At 36.7% G+C, this 20,754-nt stretch overlaps 2 protein-coding genes across 16 annotated transcripts in view; one reads left to right on the top strand and one right to left on the bottom strand.

The window, feature by feature from the left end:
* The first annotated feature begins 325 nt into the window (after positions 1–325).
* ABRA (actin binding Rho activating protein) lies at positions 326–10,672 on the top strand. Its single transcript, XM_035011749.1, has 2 exons — positions 326–1,024; positions 10,071–10,672. The coding sequence occupies exons 1-2, from the start codon at positions 360–362 to the stop codon at positions 10,546–10,548; spliced, it is 1,143 nt and encodes a 380-aa protein (XP_034867640.1). The 5' UTR covers positions 326–359; the 3' UTR covers positions 10,549–10,672.
* A 7,923-nt stretch (positions 10,673–18,595) lies between these two features.
* Positions 18,596–20,754, bottom strand: part of OXR1 (oxidation resistance 1) — a 353,292-nt gene continuing 351,133 nt past the window's right edge. For 5 of the 15 annotated variants that reach the window (XM_035011740.1, XM_035011743.1, XM_035011737.1 and 2 more), the window contains one exon: positions 19,641–20,364. In XM_035011740.1, coding sequence (XP_034867631.1) covers positions 20,229–20,364 — 136 coding nt within the window. In that variant the 3' untranslated portion in view covers positions 19,641–20,228. Of the gene's footprint in view, positions 20,365–20,754 lie in introns of all 15 variants that reach the window. The other 10 variants (XM_035011732.1, XM_035011735.1, XM_035011746.1 and 7 more) reach the window with 3 other exon arrangements.

Here is a 20,754-nt window from a genome sequence, read left to right as displayed (position 1 = left end):
TCCTATAAATGGTAGGAACATATTTTAAGGTCAGGAAGAACATAAGGCTGAGCACATGATCAAATCTAGTAATTTCCACCCTGGCACTTGAGAAGAAAGGGAATGCATATCACTGTCCTTCACCAGCAGAGATGTCCCTCTGCTGAGATGAAACTGGAGACGTCAGGGTTTAAAAAAAGCACACCATCAGGGGAAGGCACCACATCTTGGCAAGAAATGTTTAACATAGTTTCCACCGTCACCAAACTCTTCCCCAACCCCGCCCCCCCACCCGGCTTCTATTTAAATCTCAGGCACTCCCTGGGTCCATACTCCTTTCAGCCAGTGCCCAGGCTCCCAGCAGAGAAGAGAAGGGTGGCATGGCTCCGGAAGACAAGGAAAGAGAGGAGGGCCCAGCCAAGCGTGCCCTCCGCAAGGTACGCACAGCCACCCTGGTGATCAACTTGGCCCGAGGTTGGCAGCAGTGGGCAAATGAGAACAGCACCAGGCAGGCCCAAGAGCCCACAGGCTGGCAGCCGGGAGGGACCCAGGATGCACCCCAAGCTCCTAAGCCAGTGATCTACCCCACTCTCCACCGGAAAGCTCAGACCACCCCAAAGTCTTCCTCCCAAAAGTCAGAGGGACATGGAGATGGACAAACCTCAGAGGAAGCCACAGAAGTCTCCCATATCAAAAGGAAAGAGGTGACCAAAACAATTGTCAGCAAAGCTTATGAGAGAGGAGGGGATGTGAGCCATCTGAGCCACCGATATGAGGACAGTGACATGCCTGGAGCTGGGCAGCCAGAAAATGACATTGACAGAATCCTCCACAGCCATGGCTCCCCGACGCGGAGGAGGAAATGTGCCAACCTGGTATCTGAGCTGACGAAAGGCTGGAAAGAGATGGAACAGGATGAGCCCAAGTGGAGGAGTGACAGCATCGACACAGAGGACAGTGGCTACGGAGGGGAGACCGAGGAGAGGCCCGAGCAGGATGGAGAGCAGGTGGTCACCACCAGAATCAAACGCCCCTTGCCTTCCCAGTAAGTGTATGCCCCCTTCAGCTGCTTATACTGCCTTTGAGCCCCAACTGGCCATAGGGACTGAGAGAGCAGGGAAGTGCTCCCAAAGTTAGAATGAGAATCTTAAAAAGTGGGCAGGTGGTGACATCCTATGGGGAAGGCACTGCCCCTGGGCCAAAGGGGCAGCACCAAGCTAGACATGGATCTCTGGGTCAAGGGCCTGTGCTCTTCTGTTTCTTCTTTATGTTTTGAACTGAATACTCAAGTTTTAGCCTCAACAAAGATGAAGCTAAAGATTTTTTAAAATATTTTTAAAATAAAGTCTAGGATGAGTAGCAACTTGGCTTATTTCTCTGCAGAAAATGTGCTTGCTGGTAGACTAGGACTGGACAAACTTTCCCTTGTCTCAAACCAGTCTATAGTATTATCAGGAGACACATCTACCCACATAGAGCTCATGGGACACAGGTCTATGTGACCCTGTAAACGGGTGGGAGGCTGCCATCTAACTTGAGAGTAGGCTCTGAAGTGAGACAGACCCAAGTTCAAATTCCAGCTCTGCCCCAACAATAGTTGATAATATTGTACTATAATCTCAAAAGTGGCTAAGAGAGTAGATCTTAAGTGTTTTCATCACACACACACACACACACAAACACACACACATGAACTGGTTATTTTTCTAAGCCCATTTCCTCCTTTGTAAAATGATAGCAAGAGTAAACTTTTGGGATAAATTCTGTTGTACTGGGAGAAGTAAATGAGATTAAGGCTGCCAAGCATTTAGCACAGTACCTGCTCCATATGCTCCATATATAAAAGCTATTATTATTCACATAGATTTTATTATTTAGCAATTTTTCAAACTTTCAGAAAAGGTTTGTTCTCTTGGTAATCAAAGACAGAAATGCTCTTAAAGCTAGGTCATTAAAATACTGCAATCCTAAAACATTTAGATGTCAAATACACACACACACACACACACACTGAGTCAAACTGATACATTCAGATAAAAAATACATATTTTCTTTTAAGACAGTAACTCTACTCCCACATAATAGAAAGTCAGGATATCTCACTCCACAACTGTAGAGTATCAAAATATGTGAAAAGCTTCTAATATGATGAATGTTTACAAACTGACTCCCTTTGGAAACATTAGACATGTAGGTATGCTTTTTAAGCTTTATGAAACAATCAGAAAGTAAAGAACAAAACTGATTACCTAATTTGACAAAAAGCTGTCTGACAGTTTGTGACTTTAAAGGTGATTTGAAAGAATTAGAACTGTGACATCACATGCTTTCAAGAAAAATGAAATGGCAAATCTAGATAATTGTAACGACACTCACACATTTAGTGCATGCCATGGACAGCTAACATGCTCTGTCCTTTTAACTCTCATGATCCTACAAAGCAGGTAGTATTATTCCATTTTAAGGACGAGAGCACTAAAGCTCAGAGGGGAAGTTTACCCAGCAAGTTAGTGACAAAGCTGAGATGTGCCTGTCTCCAAACGCAAAGTTTTGAAAACAGACTTGGTGCTAACTCTCACACAGTGCCTTGAGGATGTTGTGGAGAGATCTGGATTTGTGCTCTACTTACCTTAATCCAGAAATTCATAATCAGAAATAAATATTCTACCAGGAAATATGGAACCGTAGTCTAATTCTGGTCTTGTGGATTTGGTTTGTGTGTGTGTGTGTGTGTGTGTGTGTGTGCGCGCGCGCACGCGCGCGGATACGTGCTTGCTAGAAATGGAATAATAGAACCCAACAGAATAAAGATTGAGGATGGCACAGTGAAGATCTTCTGTCAGCATGCTTCGGATTAGCTAGAGGTAGGAAGTGGACAACTGGAGACAATCTCCAATGCATGTACTCTTCTTGGGCACTTGTCTATGTTTATTCATATGTTTATTCATATAATCCTCACAATATTCTCATGGGCAGGCATAAGTATTCTCCACATTTGATAGACGGGGGCATAAGACAAAGACATAGTAGAAAACTTGGATAAGATTGTACAGCCTATGGGATTTGAACCCAGGCATTCTGGCTCTCGATCCCACTCTCTTCTTCACCACACTCTAAACTGGAATTGGGGACTCACATACAGGACCCTTCTCAGGTTCCTAAAACCGGACATGTACATGGACACCTTCTTAGTGTGATGGAGAGGAGCATAAGCTTTGAATGAGAGACAATTAGGTTTGAGTCACGGTTACTTTGGCAAATCCTGTCTCTTAGTCCTCATCTAAAAAATAGATGTAACCTTGAGTTATTTTGATATTAATGATGCAAAGCAATGGACCCAGAGGAACTCCTTAGTAAGTTGTATGCATTATAATGCAGGGGGCCATTCCTGGTGATCCCAACCCTACAGGACGCTGGGAGATTGGTCCCCAGGGTTGGGATGTAGGAGGGGGATTAAGTCTCTTCTTCCCTTCTTCGGTTCCTTTCTCTCAGTCTTGGAGAACATAGGATACCAGAATGTTGTATGCAGAACCAGCATTGCTTAATGTCAGCAGTAATCCTAGCTGTGCTCAGGAAGCTTCAGCAGAGGTCTGATGGGACTGTCAAGTACTGCTTGAGAAATGAGCATGATATTATTGAGTAAGCCTATATGAAAGGAGATTTTGTTAATTCATTTTTCATTCTAAGCACCATTCTTTACCTATATCCACCAATAGGGAGAAAATTATGTACCACGAATGTTTAAGTAGAAAGAAAGAGAGGTTTTTTGGTGGTCAAGATGTTCCATGGATAACAAAAACAAGTTAGGTTTGGTAAAAAGTAGAGATACTCTTTACTAAGAGTTTTGCTAACTGGGTTTTACTATGACAATGATTTCTATTTAATGCTTTATTTTAAAAATATTGAGTGTTTTGATTATATATTTACATGACTTGTTTGGTCCAGTCCTTTAGACAAAAGAAACTGCATCCCTCTCCCATACAGTAATGGTGCAATATTCAAGTGCCAATCATCCATTCATCCTCTCCAAGTTATATTCAGCAAAAATAATAATAGTTGAGAACAAGAATCCCATTTTATAGATAAGGGAATTGACACACAGAGACATTAAGAAATATATCCAAGTCAGAGAGTTAGTAAGTGACCAAGTTGGGAAGGCTGATGACAGAGCTTATGTTCTTAACCACTATGCTAGACTGATTCTCTCAGTAGAGAACGGGCTCAAGAAAACTAAAATGGAGGTCAAAGTGTCAGCTTAATTAACAGAATCCTAATAACATCCTAAGTGTAAGGTCTGTGTACAACTATATTGAAGGACTTTGCTAAAAACAGAGCTGAAGTATGGCTTTCTGCTCTTTGACCTCAATTCTAGAGCATAGAACCCTTTCTATGGAGTCTGAGAACAGTTACCAATCTGCAAGAAGGATCACAGGCCTGACTCTCAAACCTGATTGATAACAGACAGAGATAAGAGTAACCCTGTGACTGGCATGCGTCCATTAATCAAACTGGCTAGACTTCCTGTGGAGAAGAGCAAGCAAACCAATGCACAGAGGAAAAGATTCTCCCCAGCACTTCCCTGGGAAGCGGGAAAGGGTGGCAGAACTTATTTGCTTTACTGACAGAGAAATGTTCGTGGGCAAAGAGGAGAAATGCTCCCTCTATGGGAGAGCCCATGGGGTGGGGCCATGAAAGCAGGTCTCTGCTTGCTTCATGCTGATGCAAGCGTTAGACCAGAAAAGTTCACCTCCAGCAGCATGACATTTTGAAGCATCGTTTGGTGATGCAGGTGAAGACCACCCACCAGAGTGTTTCCAGTGCCAGTGAACTTGGTTAAGTTTGAAATATACCTTTCAGAATTTTCATTTCCTGTGGGGTTTATTCATATTTAATAATTTACCCACATAATTATTACTCCAAAATGATAAAACTAAGATACAGTTGGTTCCTGTATTCTCATTAGATTGCTAAAAAGCCCATTCACATGAGAAAGTAATACTCAAACTGATGCCATTTTTAAAGCTAACAGATAAATTTCTGAATTTATTTCAGTGAATGAATGCACACTCTCCAATTAGAATGCTTATAATGTCTAGTAGGATTAGTTACTTTGCACATAATTGGACAGGGGAAATATTTGTTGACTATAAGAACATTTGTTTATTAATAATGAAGAAACTAAGAAGGCAAGTTTAGATGAAATATTACTATCTTAAAATATGGGTGTGATGTCAGTCTTTGAATATTGCTTTGCTTCCTATAAATTTGTACTAGATTGGGCGCCTGGGTGGCTCAGTCGGTTGAGTGACTGCCTTCGGCTCAGGTCATGATCCTAGGGTCCTGGGATCGAGTCCCACATCGGGCTCCCTGCTCTGCAGGGAGCCTGCTTCTCCCTCTCCCACTCCCCCTGCTTGTGTTCCCTCTCTCGCTGTGTCTCTCTCTGTCAAATAAATAAATAAAATCTTTAAAAAAAAAAAAATTTGTACTAGATTGTCTTTCTAAAGCTCAATCTAAACTATTATTCACATTTTTACTTGAAGGTAAAAAAAAAAAACAGGATAAGCTGGTATATTGTTTCTTATGTTCATTGACCAAGAAGATATTCAAGGTATAAGATTTTCTAGTCCTGATTTAAACATGAACTTTCAGGGATGCTTGGGTGGCTCAGTTGATTAAGCGTCTGCCTTTGGCTCAGGCCTGCCTCTCCCTCTGCCTGCCTCTCTCTCTCTGACAAAGAAATAAATAAAATCTTCAAAAACATAAACATGAACTTTCAGGCTTTTTAGTGTGGTGGGGGTGGGAGGGATGGGGTTGGCTGGGTGATAGACATTGGGGAGGGTATGTGCTATGGTGAGCGCTGTGAATTGTCTAAGAGTATTGAATCACAGACCTGTACCTCTGAAACAAATAATACATTATATGTTAAAAAAAAAAAAAAAAGATGATAGCAGCAAGGGAAAAATGAAAGGGGGGAATTGGAGGGGGAGACAAACCGTGAGAGACTATGGACTCTGAGAAACAAACTGAGGGTTCTAGAGGGGATGGAGTGGGGGGAAGTGTTAGCCTGGTGATGGGTATTAAAGAGGGCACGTACTGCATGGAGCACTGGGTGTTACACGCAAACAATGAATCATGAATACTACATCAAAAACTAATGATGTAATGTATGGTGATTAACATAATATAAAAAAATCTTAATAAGGTGAATTATATCAATTTTTCTGTTATTGTACCATTCTTCTAATTCTGTTATGAATTCAACTTGGTCATAATACTTTAATACGCTACTGAATTTTACATTTAATAGTATTTTACTTACATTTTTTCAACTGTTAATAAGTAAAATCATCTGTTATAAAAAAAAGAAATTGGTAATGCAAAAACAATACAGAACGTTTATAAGATAGAGACAATTAAATACTCATTAAAGTAGTTCCTCCTTCACTTTTTATAACCTATGTTCTAATTCTTGCTTATTAGACCAATTCCTTTGCTTTCCTTCTCTCCTATTACTGGGAATTAGAATTTGACAATAAAACAAATGGACATTAAGATTTAGGAGGTGCTTTTTTAGAAGATAAATGCTTCACTTCCTCAGAGATTTATTACCTCACGAACCTCAACCCTATCCCTAATAACATAGAGTTTCAAAATTCAGGGACTCTAAGTTCCTAATGCAAAATAGAGGGAAAAAACCCTACATCAAGTAATCAGAGACCCATATAACATACAGTTTAAACAAGTTAACCTTGGAAGGCTAATTTGAATATTTTCCTTTTTTTTTTTGCTTTCTTTAAATCATAAAATCAGTATGATACCAACAGGAAAGATAATTTTTTAAAAAGAAAAAAAATCAACTGCCATCTGGATACTAACAATTATTTTCAATTGCGCACATGCACAAAAGTGATTTCTTCACCTTGATGTGTATGCATTTTATATAGTTAGAATTTTACCATATACTCAAATTGGTATTCCTCTGATTATTTCATGAATGTCTTTTAATGGCTATTTACTTTTTTATTATTGAATATCCAGTAAGTACCTAAAACAATGTCTGACACACAGTACGTGTCATAAATACTTTAACAAAAAAGATGGAAAGTATGCCAAGGTGGCCAGAAGTTCCTTAAAGGGAAGATGTACAGTAGCTCCCCCTTATCTGTGGGGGATCTGTTCTAGGACCTCCAGTGAATGCTTAAAATTGCAGGAAAATACCAAACTTTATATATACTATTTTTTCCTATACATATATATGTATGAAAAAGCTTAATTTGTAAATCAGGCACAATAAGAAATTAACCACAATAATAATAGAGCAATTATAACAGTATATTATAATAAAAGTTATGTGAATGTGGTCTCTCTTTCAAAATATCTTATTGTTCTATACTCACTCTTCTTATGATGGTGTGAGATGATAAAATGCCAATGTGATGATGGGCGCCTGCATGGCTCAGTCAGATAAGTGTCTGACTCTTAATTTCTGTTTGGGTCATGATCTCAGGGTTGTGAGATCAAGCCCCGTGTCAGGTTCCACACTAGGCATGGAGCCTGCTTGGGATTCTCTCTCTCCCTCTCCCTCTGCCCCTCCCTGCTCATGTGCTCTCTCTCTCTTAAAAAAAAAAAGAAAGAAAAAGGAAAAGAAAAAGAAAGAGAAAAAAGTGCGTGCCTGATGAGATAAAGTGAGGTGAATGATGTAGGCACTGTGATGTAGCCTTAGGCTACTATTGACCTGATGACTCATTAGAAAGAGGATCATTTGCTTCCAGACTATAGTTGCCCACAGGGGGTTGAAACCATGAATAAGGGGGGACTACTGTATTACATTTTATAATATAGGACAGAACTACAGTCAGTATTTGGGAGACGCAAGTATGCATTAACAAATTATGCCATTCTTTTCATTTTCTTCTGAGATGCTTCAAGTCTCTTCTCTAACAGGATGTCCCTGCCTCAAATCAGGTATGAGCTTTGGGTTATGCTGGGATGGCCTTGAGCTCATTATTCAAGAGGATGCCCATCATGTATTGCCATGGTTCTCAGGGGAGAAGGTGTTTGCTCTCATCTGATAATGAGAACAAACAGCTCCTACTCTGGGAGGCTGAACAGGGACAGTCTATGGAGAGGCAGGTAATGGTGAGGACCAGCCTTCAGAGTGGTATAATTCCTAGTACTTTTCCAGATGTGACTTTTAAAAATTGCAGTAACTGTGTATACAGTTTTTTATGTGCTTTTTCCCAATTAACTTTGTCCTATATTTTTATCCATGTGGCTACAAAGAATAGCAGTGTTATACGTACCAGCGTACCCCTCGTTTGAGCCTGTCATCATAATGAAACTGAATGCAGCAAGCATAGTTTTGAACACATAAAACATGGGAATTAGTGAAAGTTTGCCATCTAGTGGCTGTTATTCCTCTTTTGAAAATGCCAATACAAGTAGCTGTGTCTCCCTATCCATGTCTGTGAGTCGCCTGCATTTAGACAACCAGATTTCGGGAAGTGAGATTGGATAGTGAGGAATACCCACATCTGGCCTGTAACTGGGTTTTGAATAGAGAATTGTGAGACTTTGGATAGGAAGGGCTACTTAGCTCAAGCATACCGCTCACTCAGCAAATTCAGTGAGGCTCTGCATCTCCAATCCCTGTGCTTCCAGACATGAGGCCACTTGGTGTTGGGGAGAGGGAAGGGTAGGTCGCTTGTGACGATGAGAATACAAATCTCTGACTTTTAGATAGCCCAAGAGTTCATGTTTTACTCATGAAGGCAAAGAGACCTAGGAAAAGGAGTCTAGGAGACTGGAGATACAGAAAAGACAGAGGAATCTTTTAAAGATAAATTTTACCCATTTTAAAATTAGGCCTGTACCTTCATGACACCAGTGGTCTATACTTCCAAGGCTGTTGGGTTTGTTTTTTATAAGAAAATGCATTCCAAATTGCAAGGACACACACACATCTGAAACACAACTCATCTACTTATTGGACACTGTACCCGCATGAGTGACAGACATCACTGCACAGTGGGAAGAGTACTGACTTTAGCCTCAGACAGTTGGTGTTTGAATACGACTTTTGCCACTGGTTTAGGGCAGTATTTCGCGGTAGTTACACCCAGGCCTGGTTCAAATCCCAGCACTAGCACTTACCAGGTTTGTGACTTTAAGCAAGTTACTTAACCATTCTGACTTCAGCTTCCTCATCTGGGAAGTGAGAATAGTCATACCTATCTCATAGGCTGGTCATAGGAATATTAATAAAAAGTATTTAGAAGAATGCCAGCACCAAGTATTCAATAAATGTTACTATTGCTAGCAACCGTCTTCTATCGATACAACTTGATATTCTATAATTTGTGGCACATCATTGATACTAGTATAAATATGCTCTCATCAAAAATCTATATATGGGGGCGCCTGGGTGGCTCAGTCGTTAAGCATCTGCCTTCGGCTCAGGTCATGGTCCCAGGGTCCTGGGATCGAGCCCCACATCGGGCTCCCTGCTCAGCGGAGAGCCTACTTCTCCCTCTCCCTCTGTCTGCCGCTCTGCCTGCTTGTGCTCTCTCTCTCTCTCTCTCTCTGTTAAATAAATAAATAAAAAATCTTAAAAAAAAAATCTATATATGAACATACATATATAAGTGAATAATACAATGTATATGTGCTAGTATAATAAGCCTTATTTTGGGAAAATAATTGGTTTCTGAAGTCCTTTACAAAATGGTTTCCCTTAATACATTTATATGATTCCAGTTCTAAAATGTCATCAACATGCAACTTTAAGACATACATATTTACATTACATTTGTGTAAAGAACATTTTTTTTCTTGAAATAGAGTTTAATATTTTTTTATGGTGCCCCAAAATAAGAACAGTGGTAGTTGTCATCTATCCTCAAATAAAAATAAAGAACAATGATGTAACTGTTACAATTGTTCTCCTTTCATTTCTAATTTATTGTACTGTATTTTGTTTATAATGAAAAAAATTAGACTTACGTTAAGATGCCTACGTGCAGGAAGTACAAAGAGAAAGCAACACTTGGATGTTAAATATCAGTATCTTGACTCTTCACTCTCCCTTTTAGGGCAAATAGATTTACAGAGAAACTCAGCTGCAAGGCCCAACGGAAATACAGCCAAGTGGACAACCTGAAAGGGAGATGGCAACAGTGGGCTGATGAACACATCCAATCCCAGAAGCTCAATCCTTTCAGTGAAGAATTCGATTATCAGATGGCCATGTCCACCCGCCTACACAAAGGAGATGAAGGCTACGGCCGTCCCAAGGAGGGAACCAAAACGGCGGAAAGGGCCAAGCAAGCTGAGGAGCACATCTACAGAGAGATCATGGACATGTGCTTCATCATCCGCACAATGGCCCGCCACAGAGGAGATGGCAAGATCCAGGTTACTTTTGGAGATCTCTTTGACAGATATGTTCGTATTTCAGATAAAGTAGTGGGAATTCTCATGCGTGCCAGGAAGCACGGGCTGGTTGACTTCGAAGGAGAGATGTTATGGCAAGGCCGAGATGACCATGTTGTGATTACTCTACTCCGATGAACCTTCAACAATGAAAGCCAGACTTGACCCACTGTTGTCTTAACACCAACTGCTAATGTAGTAAAAATTAAAATGCAAACTGCTCTGTAATAAGTTAGTAAATATTAAACAATTTTTATATTAATGACTTTTTGGCACTCTATTTCTGAGGAAGTTTGAAGATTTTGAGGAAGCACGCAGCACATCAGAAGGCATGTAGAGGGTTATTAGGATACAATAGCATAAATATTTGAAATTCTACTTACCCTTCAGGCAAAAATATTTGGCTATGAATTGCAGAAATTATTACAGATATTTCAATAAACAATTACTACATCTAAGAAAAATGCTGATTTTAGGTAAACATGAGCAGAACATATTAAGATGTGTCATTTTGGGGGAAGAATTCCGTTAAGTTTGGCAAAACTAAAAATTTTCTAAGAAGCTTGACTTTGCATTATTTCTATCAAAGCATCACTTATAAAATAAACACATAAGTAAAAAGTATCCAAATAAGATGTGGAAATTGATGAAATTTCTCTGTGAGCTTGGAATTTAAAAGATTTCCAATGGGAATTAGTTGTCCTATTTCTAGTATGATTTGCACAAACCACATAAAAACAAACATCGCTGGTGTTCAGAAAGCTGAAGGAGAAGGCGGTATGTTTACCTTCACTGTGAAAGTAATACACAAGCGAGAGATTCAGAATTACCTGTCTTTGTAGGACTTCTTGGAGAAGTTTATTTTTTCTCGAAAACTTAATGCATCACGCTGCTTACATTTATGTCAATAAACAATGAATTAGGAATACAGAAAATTCTACAGTGAAGTGGAATATTCAGTGTAGAGGAATCTGATAGAAGCATTGGTAAATTAGGAAGAGATTTGAGCCATTTTGATTTTCTTGATGCTCCAACAAATTTTATGAAATATCTGAAAGTCCTAAAATGGCACTACTAGTTTTGTCAAAGTGAAAAAAGCTGTTTAATATGATGACAGAGAAGTTTAGTGGGCCTTAATCTGTTACTCGTTATTTTTTCTCAGACTTAATGTGTCTTACAAAATTCTAAAAACAAACTGAATAAGATGTGAGGTTACAATTCTTACTGAATTCACTGAAGGTTGGTAAATATTGTAGTACTTTTGTGTTACAGAAATTAATGACAAATTATAATACCTCAAGAAAATAGACACTCATAATTGTTAGAAGTTTAGGTTTAACATAAGGTATGGATTAAACTACTTACAGGAATTATCTTTGTTTTCATGTATGATTCTCTTTCAAACTGAAAGTTCCAATGTCTTCTTAAAGAAGAATGTACATTTTTGTTTCCCTAATAGATTTGTTAAATTACAAATTAATGACCAATATTTCTAAATAGAATTTCCTGTAAGATGTACACTTCTATTACAGTGAAACCTATGTCAACATTTAAAGTCATGCACAAGAATAAAAGATATTTTCTATATTTTCTGTTCTTATTTATATATTACTATTTTAATGTTATATTGCACAATAACACTTTCTTGTGTTTGAAATACAACAAAATTTTAGAGCGCAAGTTCGGTTACTTCTAGTATTGGTGGAATATTTAGATCAAGACTTCAGAAGAATATCCTTATATTCAACTCTGAACAATAACCATTTATGCAGCCACTGACGCAGATTAGTCCAAAACTTCAATTTGTTGGAATTTGAGGATGGAGTTAGAAAATCTTCTCAGAGGGCCTACATTAACACTCCTCTGAATAAGGTATGGCTGTGAAGTCAGAAAGCTAGTTCCCTTAGAGAAAAATGCCTGCTATATGACAGAATTTTATCCTAAAAACTACATGATAAGAAAATCCATAGCTGAAAAACAGAGCTTTTAGACAAAAAAAGGATAAGTAGAACTCAGGTGGCAAAAGTCTTCATAGATATTTTTTATGGTTGTCAAAATAATGAAAATTATACATGAAATAAATATACACCATTAACAGCATTTTAATGGTAATTTTAAATCCCCAATAATAAGCAGTATACAATGGGTTTCCAAATCTTCAGAATTTTTCTTTTCCAAACTTTCAATAAGAAGTTTCAAGAGTTTTGGAGTGGTTGAAATGCATTTTATAAAAACCCCTTCTGTCTGGGCCACATTTTGATGCCTTTCAACTTTTTTAACTTGAAGTTTTAGGACTTCCTGATTCCCAAGTTCACCTTCTTACCATTCTGCCCAACGACCCCCAACAGGAGGAAAGATCTGCTTTCGAGGTTTCACTTCCCAAGTGAAGTGGGGCTGCACCTATATTCTTCATTTGCCTTCCACTGTGAACTTCCCAAACTCAAGTTCCTTCTTTTCTTAATACTACCAAAAGGTATATTGGGTGCTGATTCTCACATGATGTGGGGATAATTCTATGTAAGCCAAAATTTTGAGTCAATGGGAACTCATGCTCAGGGAAGTATTGCAGTACTTTAAGTCACTCTGTTCAGGGATAAGAGGAGCAGAAGACCATCTGGCCCATGCTAAAGTGGCCTCTTAGTGAAGATGCTTCCTTAGAATTCCTAGAATGTTCCTTTTCATCCCCAGGACCTACAACATTTCTTAGTACACAGTTAATGTCTGTTGAATTACTTACTTTATAAATGCACTGTATGATCTAATCTCTCAGGCTAGAGGTTTTTAGAGAACTATGGTTCACTCACCATCATCCCAACAAGGGTTATCTGATGACATTGTGTGACCAGATTTTGGGGGCATGTTGGTATCTAACAAAATTACATTGCATTTATTTTTTGACCAAAAATTCCACTCTTAAAATTTTCCTTGAAGATAAAACTTAAACAACATGAAAACACATATGCATAATGTATTGTGCATTATTTTAAATTGTAAAATACTGGAAAAACCTAATACATATGGGAACATGGCTGAATAAAGTATGGTACATCCACACAATGGATTCAACTCTAAAAAAAAACAAAGTCTTTAAGATCTGGAGTTATTTTAGTGTGTGCATGCATACATATACACACACTGGATTATATATGTGCATGTGTGTGCATGCATATATATATACACACACACACACACATACACAATAGAGGATAACCAGAAATAATGAAATTGACTTCCTGTAGGAATGAGGGGGAAATCGGTTGAAAGAGACAAAATTCTGCAGACTTTGACTTTGGAACCCTTTAAATCCTTACATATACAAAAAGTAAAATTAAATATATGAAGACAGAAAAAAATAAAATTGAATATAAACAAAAGTAATAAACCAAATTCTATTTCAAATTATTAACCACATAGGATAAAAAAAGAAATGTATGTCACTCTTGAATACAATATTTCGATTAAATATCTTCAGTCTAAAGACAAAAAACTGCAAAGGAATATTCTACTTTTGTTGTGAGAGTATGGGTGTAGCAATTCTGAATTTATGATGTGTTTATTGTCAGGTTAAGCAAATGAGTAATATACCGATATCCTCCGTGTGGGAGAAGAGATACACAAACATGGAGTGTGGGAAGACAAGAAAGAAGTCCATAATGTTAGATTGCAATTAGAGGTATTAGTGTGCATTCATGATGTGTGAATTTACTTCCTAGCTCTGTCTCCTAAAAGGCCCTAGAAGCAACGCCACCCCAGCAGCAACAGGCAACATTCAGATTTCTGGGCACCTGGGTGGCTCAGTTGGTTAAGCATCTGCCTTTGGCTCAGGTCATGATCTCAGAGGCCTGGGATCAAGCCCTGTATGGGGCTCTCCACTCAGCGGGGAGTCTGCTTCTCCCTCTTACTCTCCCACTGTGCTCTCTCAAATAAATAAAATCTTAAAAAAAAATAACAGATTTCCAAATATCATTCTCCTTGAAGAGAAACATGTCTACTTGGAGAAATGGCTGATTCTAGGATTGGATTACAGAAAGTGCGGGTAAATCTGGAACATCATGTTTTACCAGGGGCAAGCGCTCAAGAAAATGTATAGAAGTCAGTTTGACAGGGCACTCACTGGTTAAATATAGGACAGAAATGGATTCTAACACTTTGAATTAAAAAAAAAGAACCTATTAGTTCATACCAATAATACATATTCTTAAGTGATAAAAGAAAGCTCTTACAGTAAATGCCAACTAATAAATGTGCTGGGAATGAAAGTTAGAAAAATCGTAATTTTGCAACAATTTCTGTAATTCAGGCAAGAATCCTCGATGGATACCAAAAACACTGAAAATTTGGAGAACAATAACTATGGTATTAAAGTATTTCCCCACACATTCTTTATTAATTACAAAGGGAAAGTAATAGCAGTGGAAAAACATAGTTTTTATATATTAATCAACTAATTCAAGCTATTATCACCAATAAGGGGATAAACATATATATGTGCATCATAATATGCAGAGAACACATCACTTCTGTGGTTTTCTTGCCAAAAATGCATAACCTAAATATAGGAAAAATTCAGACAAATCCACATTGATGGACATTCTATAATCCTGAGCTCTTCAAACATCACTCATATAACACAAAGAACGACTAATGAACTCTTTCAAGAGATCAAAAAGAACAACTAACTGCAATGAAGTATCCTGGATTGGATAATGGATCAGGAAAAATAATGCTTTAAAGGACATTATTAGGACCACTGGTGAAATTAAAAAGTGAATGGCATATTAAATCAAAATATTGTTATGTTAAATTTCCTGAATTCAAACATTGTACTGTGGTTATATAAAAGGATACCCCAGGTCTTGGAGAGGCACACAAATACATATGTAAGGTATAATAGAATTAGATTCAGCATAATAAGTGAGTGGATGGGTGTGTGGAGGGAGGGGGAAGAGAGTGGGGAGAAGAGAAAGCAAATAGTTCTGTAAACCTTCCAATACTTACCTCTCAGTAAACAAATACACACATTACTGTTGGGTATATACGAAGGAATTAAATTGCTGGTCAAAGGCTCAGCTTTAGTAGATCCTGCCAAGAAAAATTCCCCAATTTTTCCAGTTCACATTTCCCTTTAAGATAGCCTTTATTGGCTATTCTAATTCTCTTGGAACTGCCAAAGTCTCACCTTCTTTGTTGAATTTTTTTGATTTGTAGTCAGTTATATTTTGTGGGCTTAGACATTCATTAGATCTGTGTATTATACAAACCTTCCACTCTGTTGCTTGCCTTTTCACTTTTAATAATGTCTTCTGATGAAAAGTTCTTAAAATTTTAATGTAGTAGAGTTCATCATTTTTTTCCTTTATGAGTGCTCTTTTGTCCCATTTAACAAATGTATGCATATTCTAAGTTCATGAAGATATTCTGTATTTTTAAAGCTAATACTTTACTTTTACTTTTTTACTTTTTCCATTTAGATCCACAATCTGTAATTTTTGTGTGTAGTGTGAGATGGATCAAGATTATTTGTTCATTATGCATATCCAATTAATCCAGCACCATTTATTGAAAAGACCATCCTCTTGATTGAACAAGTGCCATCTTTTCAAAAAAATTCTTCTCTGGGCTCTTGATTTTGATTCTTTCCTCTGTAAATCCTTTGACCAATACCACGTTGTCATACTTACTCATCTTTTTAATCATAATATCTGGTGTTCAAGACTACAGCCTCATTCTTCAGTGTTGCCCTGGCTAGGCTATTCTGTCTTAAAATTTCCACATAAATTATAGAATCAGCTTAATTTCCAAAAATAAGCCTGGCTGAGATTTTCACTGCCAATATAGATTGATTTGGAGAACTGACATCTTTCAATATTGTCTTCCAATCATGAATATGGTATATATCCTTCTTACTGAGGTCTTTTCTGCTATATATCTAATACTTTCAATGGTATTACAAATGGCAATGTTCTAAGCTTCGTTTTCTAATTGTTGGTTGTACATGAGAAATGAAGTTTTTATATTGTACTGGTATTTAGTGACCTAGCTTAATCAACTAGTTAATTCCAATAGTTTGATCTTTTTGGAATTTTCCATGTCCTAAATCATGTTACATACAAATGGCATTTAGAGTTCTTCCTTCCCAATCCTATGTATGCCTTCTTTGTTGCTTTTTCACTGTTTGAAACTTCCAGAACAATGTTGAATAGAAGTGGTGATAGCAGTTATCATTGTCAGGTTTCCTATCTCTGGGAGGAAACTTTCAATAAATTAATGCTTCCTGTACATTTTTCAAGAATAATTTTTTTTTATCATTAATGATTAAGGAAGAGCACTTCTTTCTTAGTTTGCTGAGTTTTTATCATAGACCCCCAGTGAAATTAACCAAAAGCTTCTTTTGCTTCTATGGAGATGATCATGAAACTTTTTTTCTGTAAATGTGATAAATGGTATGTTTTAAGATGTTAACTTCTCTTGCTTTCCTGGAATAAACTTAACTTGGTGATATTCTTTTATATATGGCTGATTTGATTTGCGGCTATTTTATGTAGGATCTTGTATCTATGTTCATATGAGACTGTTTTAGAACTTCATTTTCTTGTAAGAATTGTAAAGTTTTGGTATCAAGTCATGCTGGCCTCAAAAGGCAGTATCTGAAGTTCTCTCTTAATACCCTGGGAAAAGTTCATCTAATTAAGACTGACTTTTTTTCCTTAAATACTTAAAAGAATTACCCAGTGGAACCATTTGGGCCTGGTTTTTTTGTGGACTATTTTTATTTCATTAACAAATTCAAATTCTACAATACAAAAATTGTATTACTTCTGGGGTCAGGTTTAGCGAATTCTGTTTTCCGAAATGTTTTTTCCATTTTACCTACATTGTCAAGTTTATTGATGTAAAATTGTTCACAATATGCTCTCTTTTAAAGTCTAGAGGCTCTGTAGTAATGTGTCCTTTCACATTCTTAACAATCGTACTTCTTCTTCACCTTCCTAGAGGTTTAGTTTTATTATTCTCAGATTTTGTCTTGTATCCTTGTTTAAATTTTACTGACTTCTGTTCCTATTTTCATTTTGTCCTTTTATTTTCATTAGGTTTCATTTGTTCTTGTTCTAGCTTCTAGAAATGGAAGCTTAAGTCTTTTCTTCTGCCTATCACTTAATATTACTATATCCACAAAATTTATCTCAAGAATTCTCTCTTTTCACTCAGTCTATAATCTCCAAGGGCATTTCATTCATAGGTAGTGGCTCAACATCTACCTGTATCTTGTTGATTTTAAAATCTTTTTAATGGAATGAAATATTAACACCTCTCCCCATCAGCTAATTTCTCGTAACTAACCTAATTTCCCTATCTGCTGCTTCTCTTTTTTGTACATCACTCATATCAATGGATAATTTACCCAGTTGCTAAGTAAAACACCTAAGAACTATCCTTAGCTCTTTCTGACAATAATGAAATTGTGTTAACACTAATTCCTAAATCTCTTTCAAATCCATGCTTTCCCCCTCCCCCCACCGTGCCTCCTTCTTGATCACCATTGTACAATTCTTATTCAGGCCTCATCATTTTTTCTCTGGACTGTATAAAGGCTTGCTTATTTGTCTCCTGGTCTCTAGTTTTTTCCTCTACCAATCTAATTTTGAGAGATCTTTCTAAAGTGTAAACTTCATCATGTCATTCCTCCACTCAAATTTTCTTAATTGCTCCTATGAGATAAAAAAAAATCTAAATTTCTTGGCATTGCACATAATGAAACTCTTTAAGGTATCAGTCCTACCTTGCTATGCACTCCACATCAAAAAAAGAAATCAACATAAACTAAAAGTATCAAATGACTTGCACTTCTTGACAGGTCAAGTGCCCTCTCACTTCCTCATTTTTTAAACTATGATGTTCTCTCTACTTGAATGCATCCTTCCATCACTACTACCACCACCCAAAACTACTAGAAGCATTTTTTACACATAAACCATAGTAGCAGGTTTAATCAAAGACTTCTCAGATATGGAAGTAACTTGATTATTCAATAAATCCAAACTCAAATTTGTATTTTAAGTATTTAATTTTATTTGGTATACACCACTATGACCTTATTGTAATTGAAATCCAATACAGGATTTTTTTCTTTTTTAATTATTAGTCAACTCCACAAAGACAATAATACTGCTGTGGAAGACCAAAGGGGAAAAAATGATATATTTATTTACAATTCTCTATATTGTAAACATTTAATCTATATATTGTTACTTATAATGAGAGAGCTTTACATAGACAAGGAAATGATGCCCACATTTCTATTCATATTCAGCGATAGCATATTAAATAGATCAGATTTTGTTTTCCATTAGCATTATGCTTTCTTTAGATAATTATCTAAACTTTCAAAAGATCTAAATATATTCAAGTCCTATACAACTAAAACTACTAAAGCCAACATATTTGGCTTATAATTTCCTTTTTAGAATAATTTAAAGTGCTATAAGCAACCTGGCAATCAATACTTTCTATAAGAACAAAACTACCTTTAAACATTAATTTACAAGATAATATACAATGTTTATCTGGAATAGCTGAAATTTCAGCACAAGGTCACTGTCACATGTATAACAGCAGGATTTTTTTTTTTTTGCATACCATGAAGCTCTGAAATTAACTGATGAATGACCGCCACAATGGCATATTATCGGTTTCCTACAAAAGAGAAGAACTACTAGTATATTCTATCTTGTCTTTTTTTTTTTTTTTTGAGGTCACTTGACAGTAAGTTTGCATATTCAACAAGTCTACTGAGTTACAATATTGTCTACTATAATCATTGCCCTTTTCTAACAGCAAATGCTAATGGTAGTTAGTAACATATACCACTCAAAAAAACATTTTTTTTTCCTTTTGAACAGGAACCTATATTTTGGGAGTTGGTGTGCAACAAGGCTAAAACAACAGAACTATAAAACAGTATATCTGACACAATATGTTGAAGAAATATGCATCTGTTTCATAGTTTTTGTACTTATGATAATGCCCTGCTAAGCTACAAATATGTAAATAGTATATTTTCTTGCTTGATATATTAAGTCCAGTAGAATCATCAAGTTCTCATTCTCCTTTGTATTTTATAACTTTATCAGATAATCCAACCATGAAAGCATATGCCCAAACCTGCAGATCATGTGCATTGTGGTCTATTACAACCAGAATTTCTTCAAATTTCATTTTTATTAAAATGAAATTAAGAATACCTGCAAAATTAATAAAGAGAACGTTGTAGTGTGAATTAAAATTAGAACTCAGTGGTTTATGAAATATGCATTATTTTGGCATGTGTCTTTTCCTTCACAAGAATGACTAAGTTGAGCTTGTCCAAGTCACCGGTGCCAACCTCCAGATGCCTTACAGCATTATCTAGTCTTCATTCTCTCAATGCCCCAATTAGACTGCTCTAGTAAAACAATCAATATAGTTTTAAAAGTAATAAACCAAAAGAGGTTCAAAAAAAGAGCACCATTCTATTAGGAGACTGAGATAACATGGATTGTAGATGAGGTGGTCACTATGATTAAAATGCTGACAAAATTCTAACAAAACCCAAGCTGTTACACTGCATGGACCCACACCATGGTCTAAACCTAAAAAACTCTGGGACAGAAACATGATTTTAAAAATAAAGTCCAAAATTATAGCTGTAAAAAATGGTGATACGATTAACTTTAAAGCACAAGTGACATGTTACATTGTATTGCTTCTTGAACTTTCCAAACAATGCTTGTCCATGTCAGGTTTGGGCCATTATCCTGCTAAGACAGAGAGCATTACATTTATTCAAAAGCCCAGATTTCAATGTCTTGAATAAAGAAATCTTCCTTCTTAGAAAGTGTATGATTCCCAAATGTTTTACAAGAATGGCTTCTTCCATGGTAGAGATCACCATCAAGCCAAAGGGCAAATTCTCCCCTGCAATATATAAAAGAAAACAGTTTTAACAATAATGTCTTAATACTTACGTCCTAAGTTGTAAGGTAAGTATTGCAGAGGTTGTAAAATAATAATTTAAATGAGATTTCAATATTCAAAACTCTAAAATCATTAATTTTTTCAAACCCTTTCCCACTCCTTTTCACACTGGTACAAAGCAATTTTGCTTTGTTCACATCCCATTACACAGATTAAGTACAAAATGAATCCTCTAAAATTAACTTCACATATAATTCTTTTGAGACAGGTGTCACTCCGTTTTTCTTTTCCTGGTATTATGGGTTTGTCTTTGCTAAATGGTTTTAATATATTTGACATGAGTTAAATATTTAATATATTTAACATGAAAACTCCCTCTCATCTAACATT

This window comes from Mirounga leonina, unplaced genomic scaffold, assembly GCF_011800145.1.
Source record: "Mirounga leonina isolate KUSES-001 unplaced genomic scaffold, KU_Mleo_1.0 Mir_165, whole genome shotgun sequence".
Taxonomy (NCBI): domain Eukaryota; kingdom Metazoa; phylum Chordata; class Mammalia; order Carnivora; family Phocidae; genus Mirounga; species Mirounga leonina.
Note: the sequence above shows the minus strand (reverse complement) of the source record. Positions and strands in the feature narration are given on the sequence as shown.

Bases quoted from the DNA above. Each gene is read 5' to 3' on its own strand.
- ABRA (XM_035011749.1), top strand. From the start codon at position 360: ATGGCTCCGGAAGACAAGGAAAGAGAGGAGGGCCCAGCCAAGCGTGCC. The intron at 1,025-10,070 runs GTAAGTGTATGC...TCTCCCTTTTAG, and splicing joins AAACGCCCCTTGCCTTCCCA to GGCAAATAGATTTACAGAGA.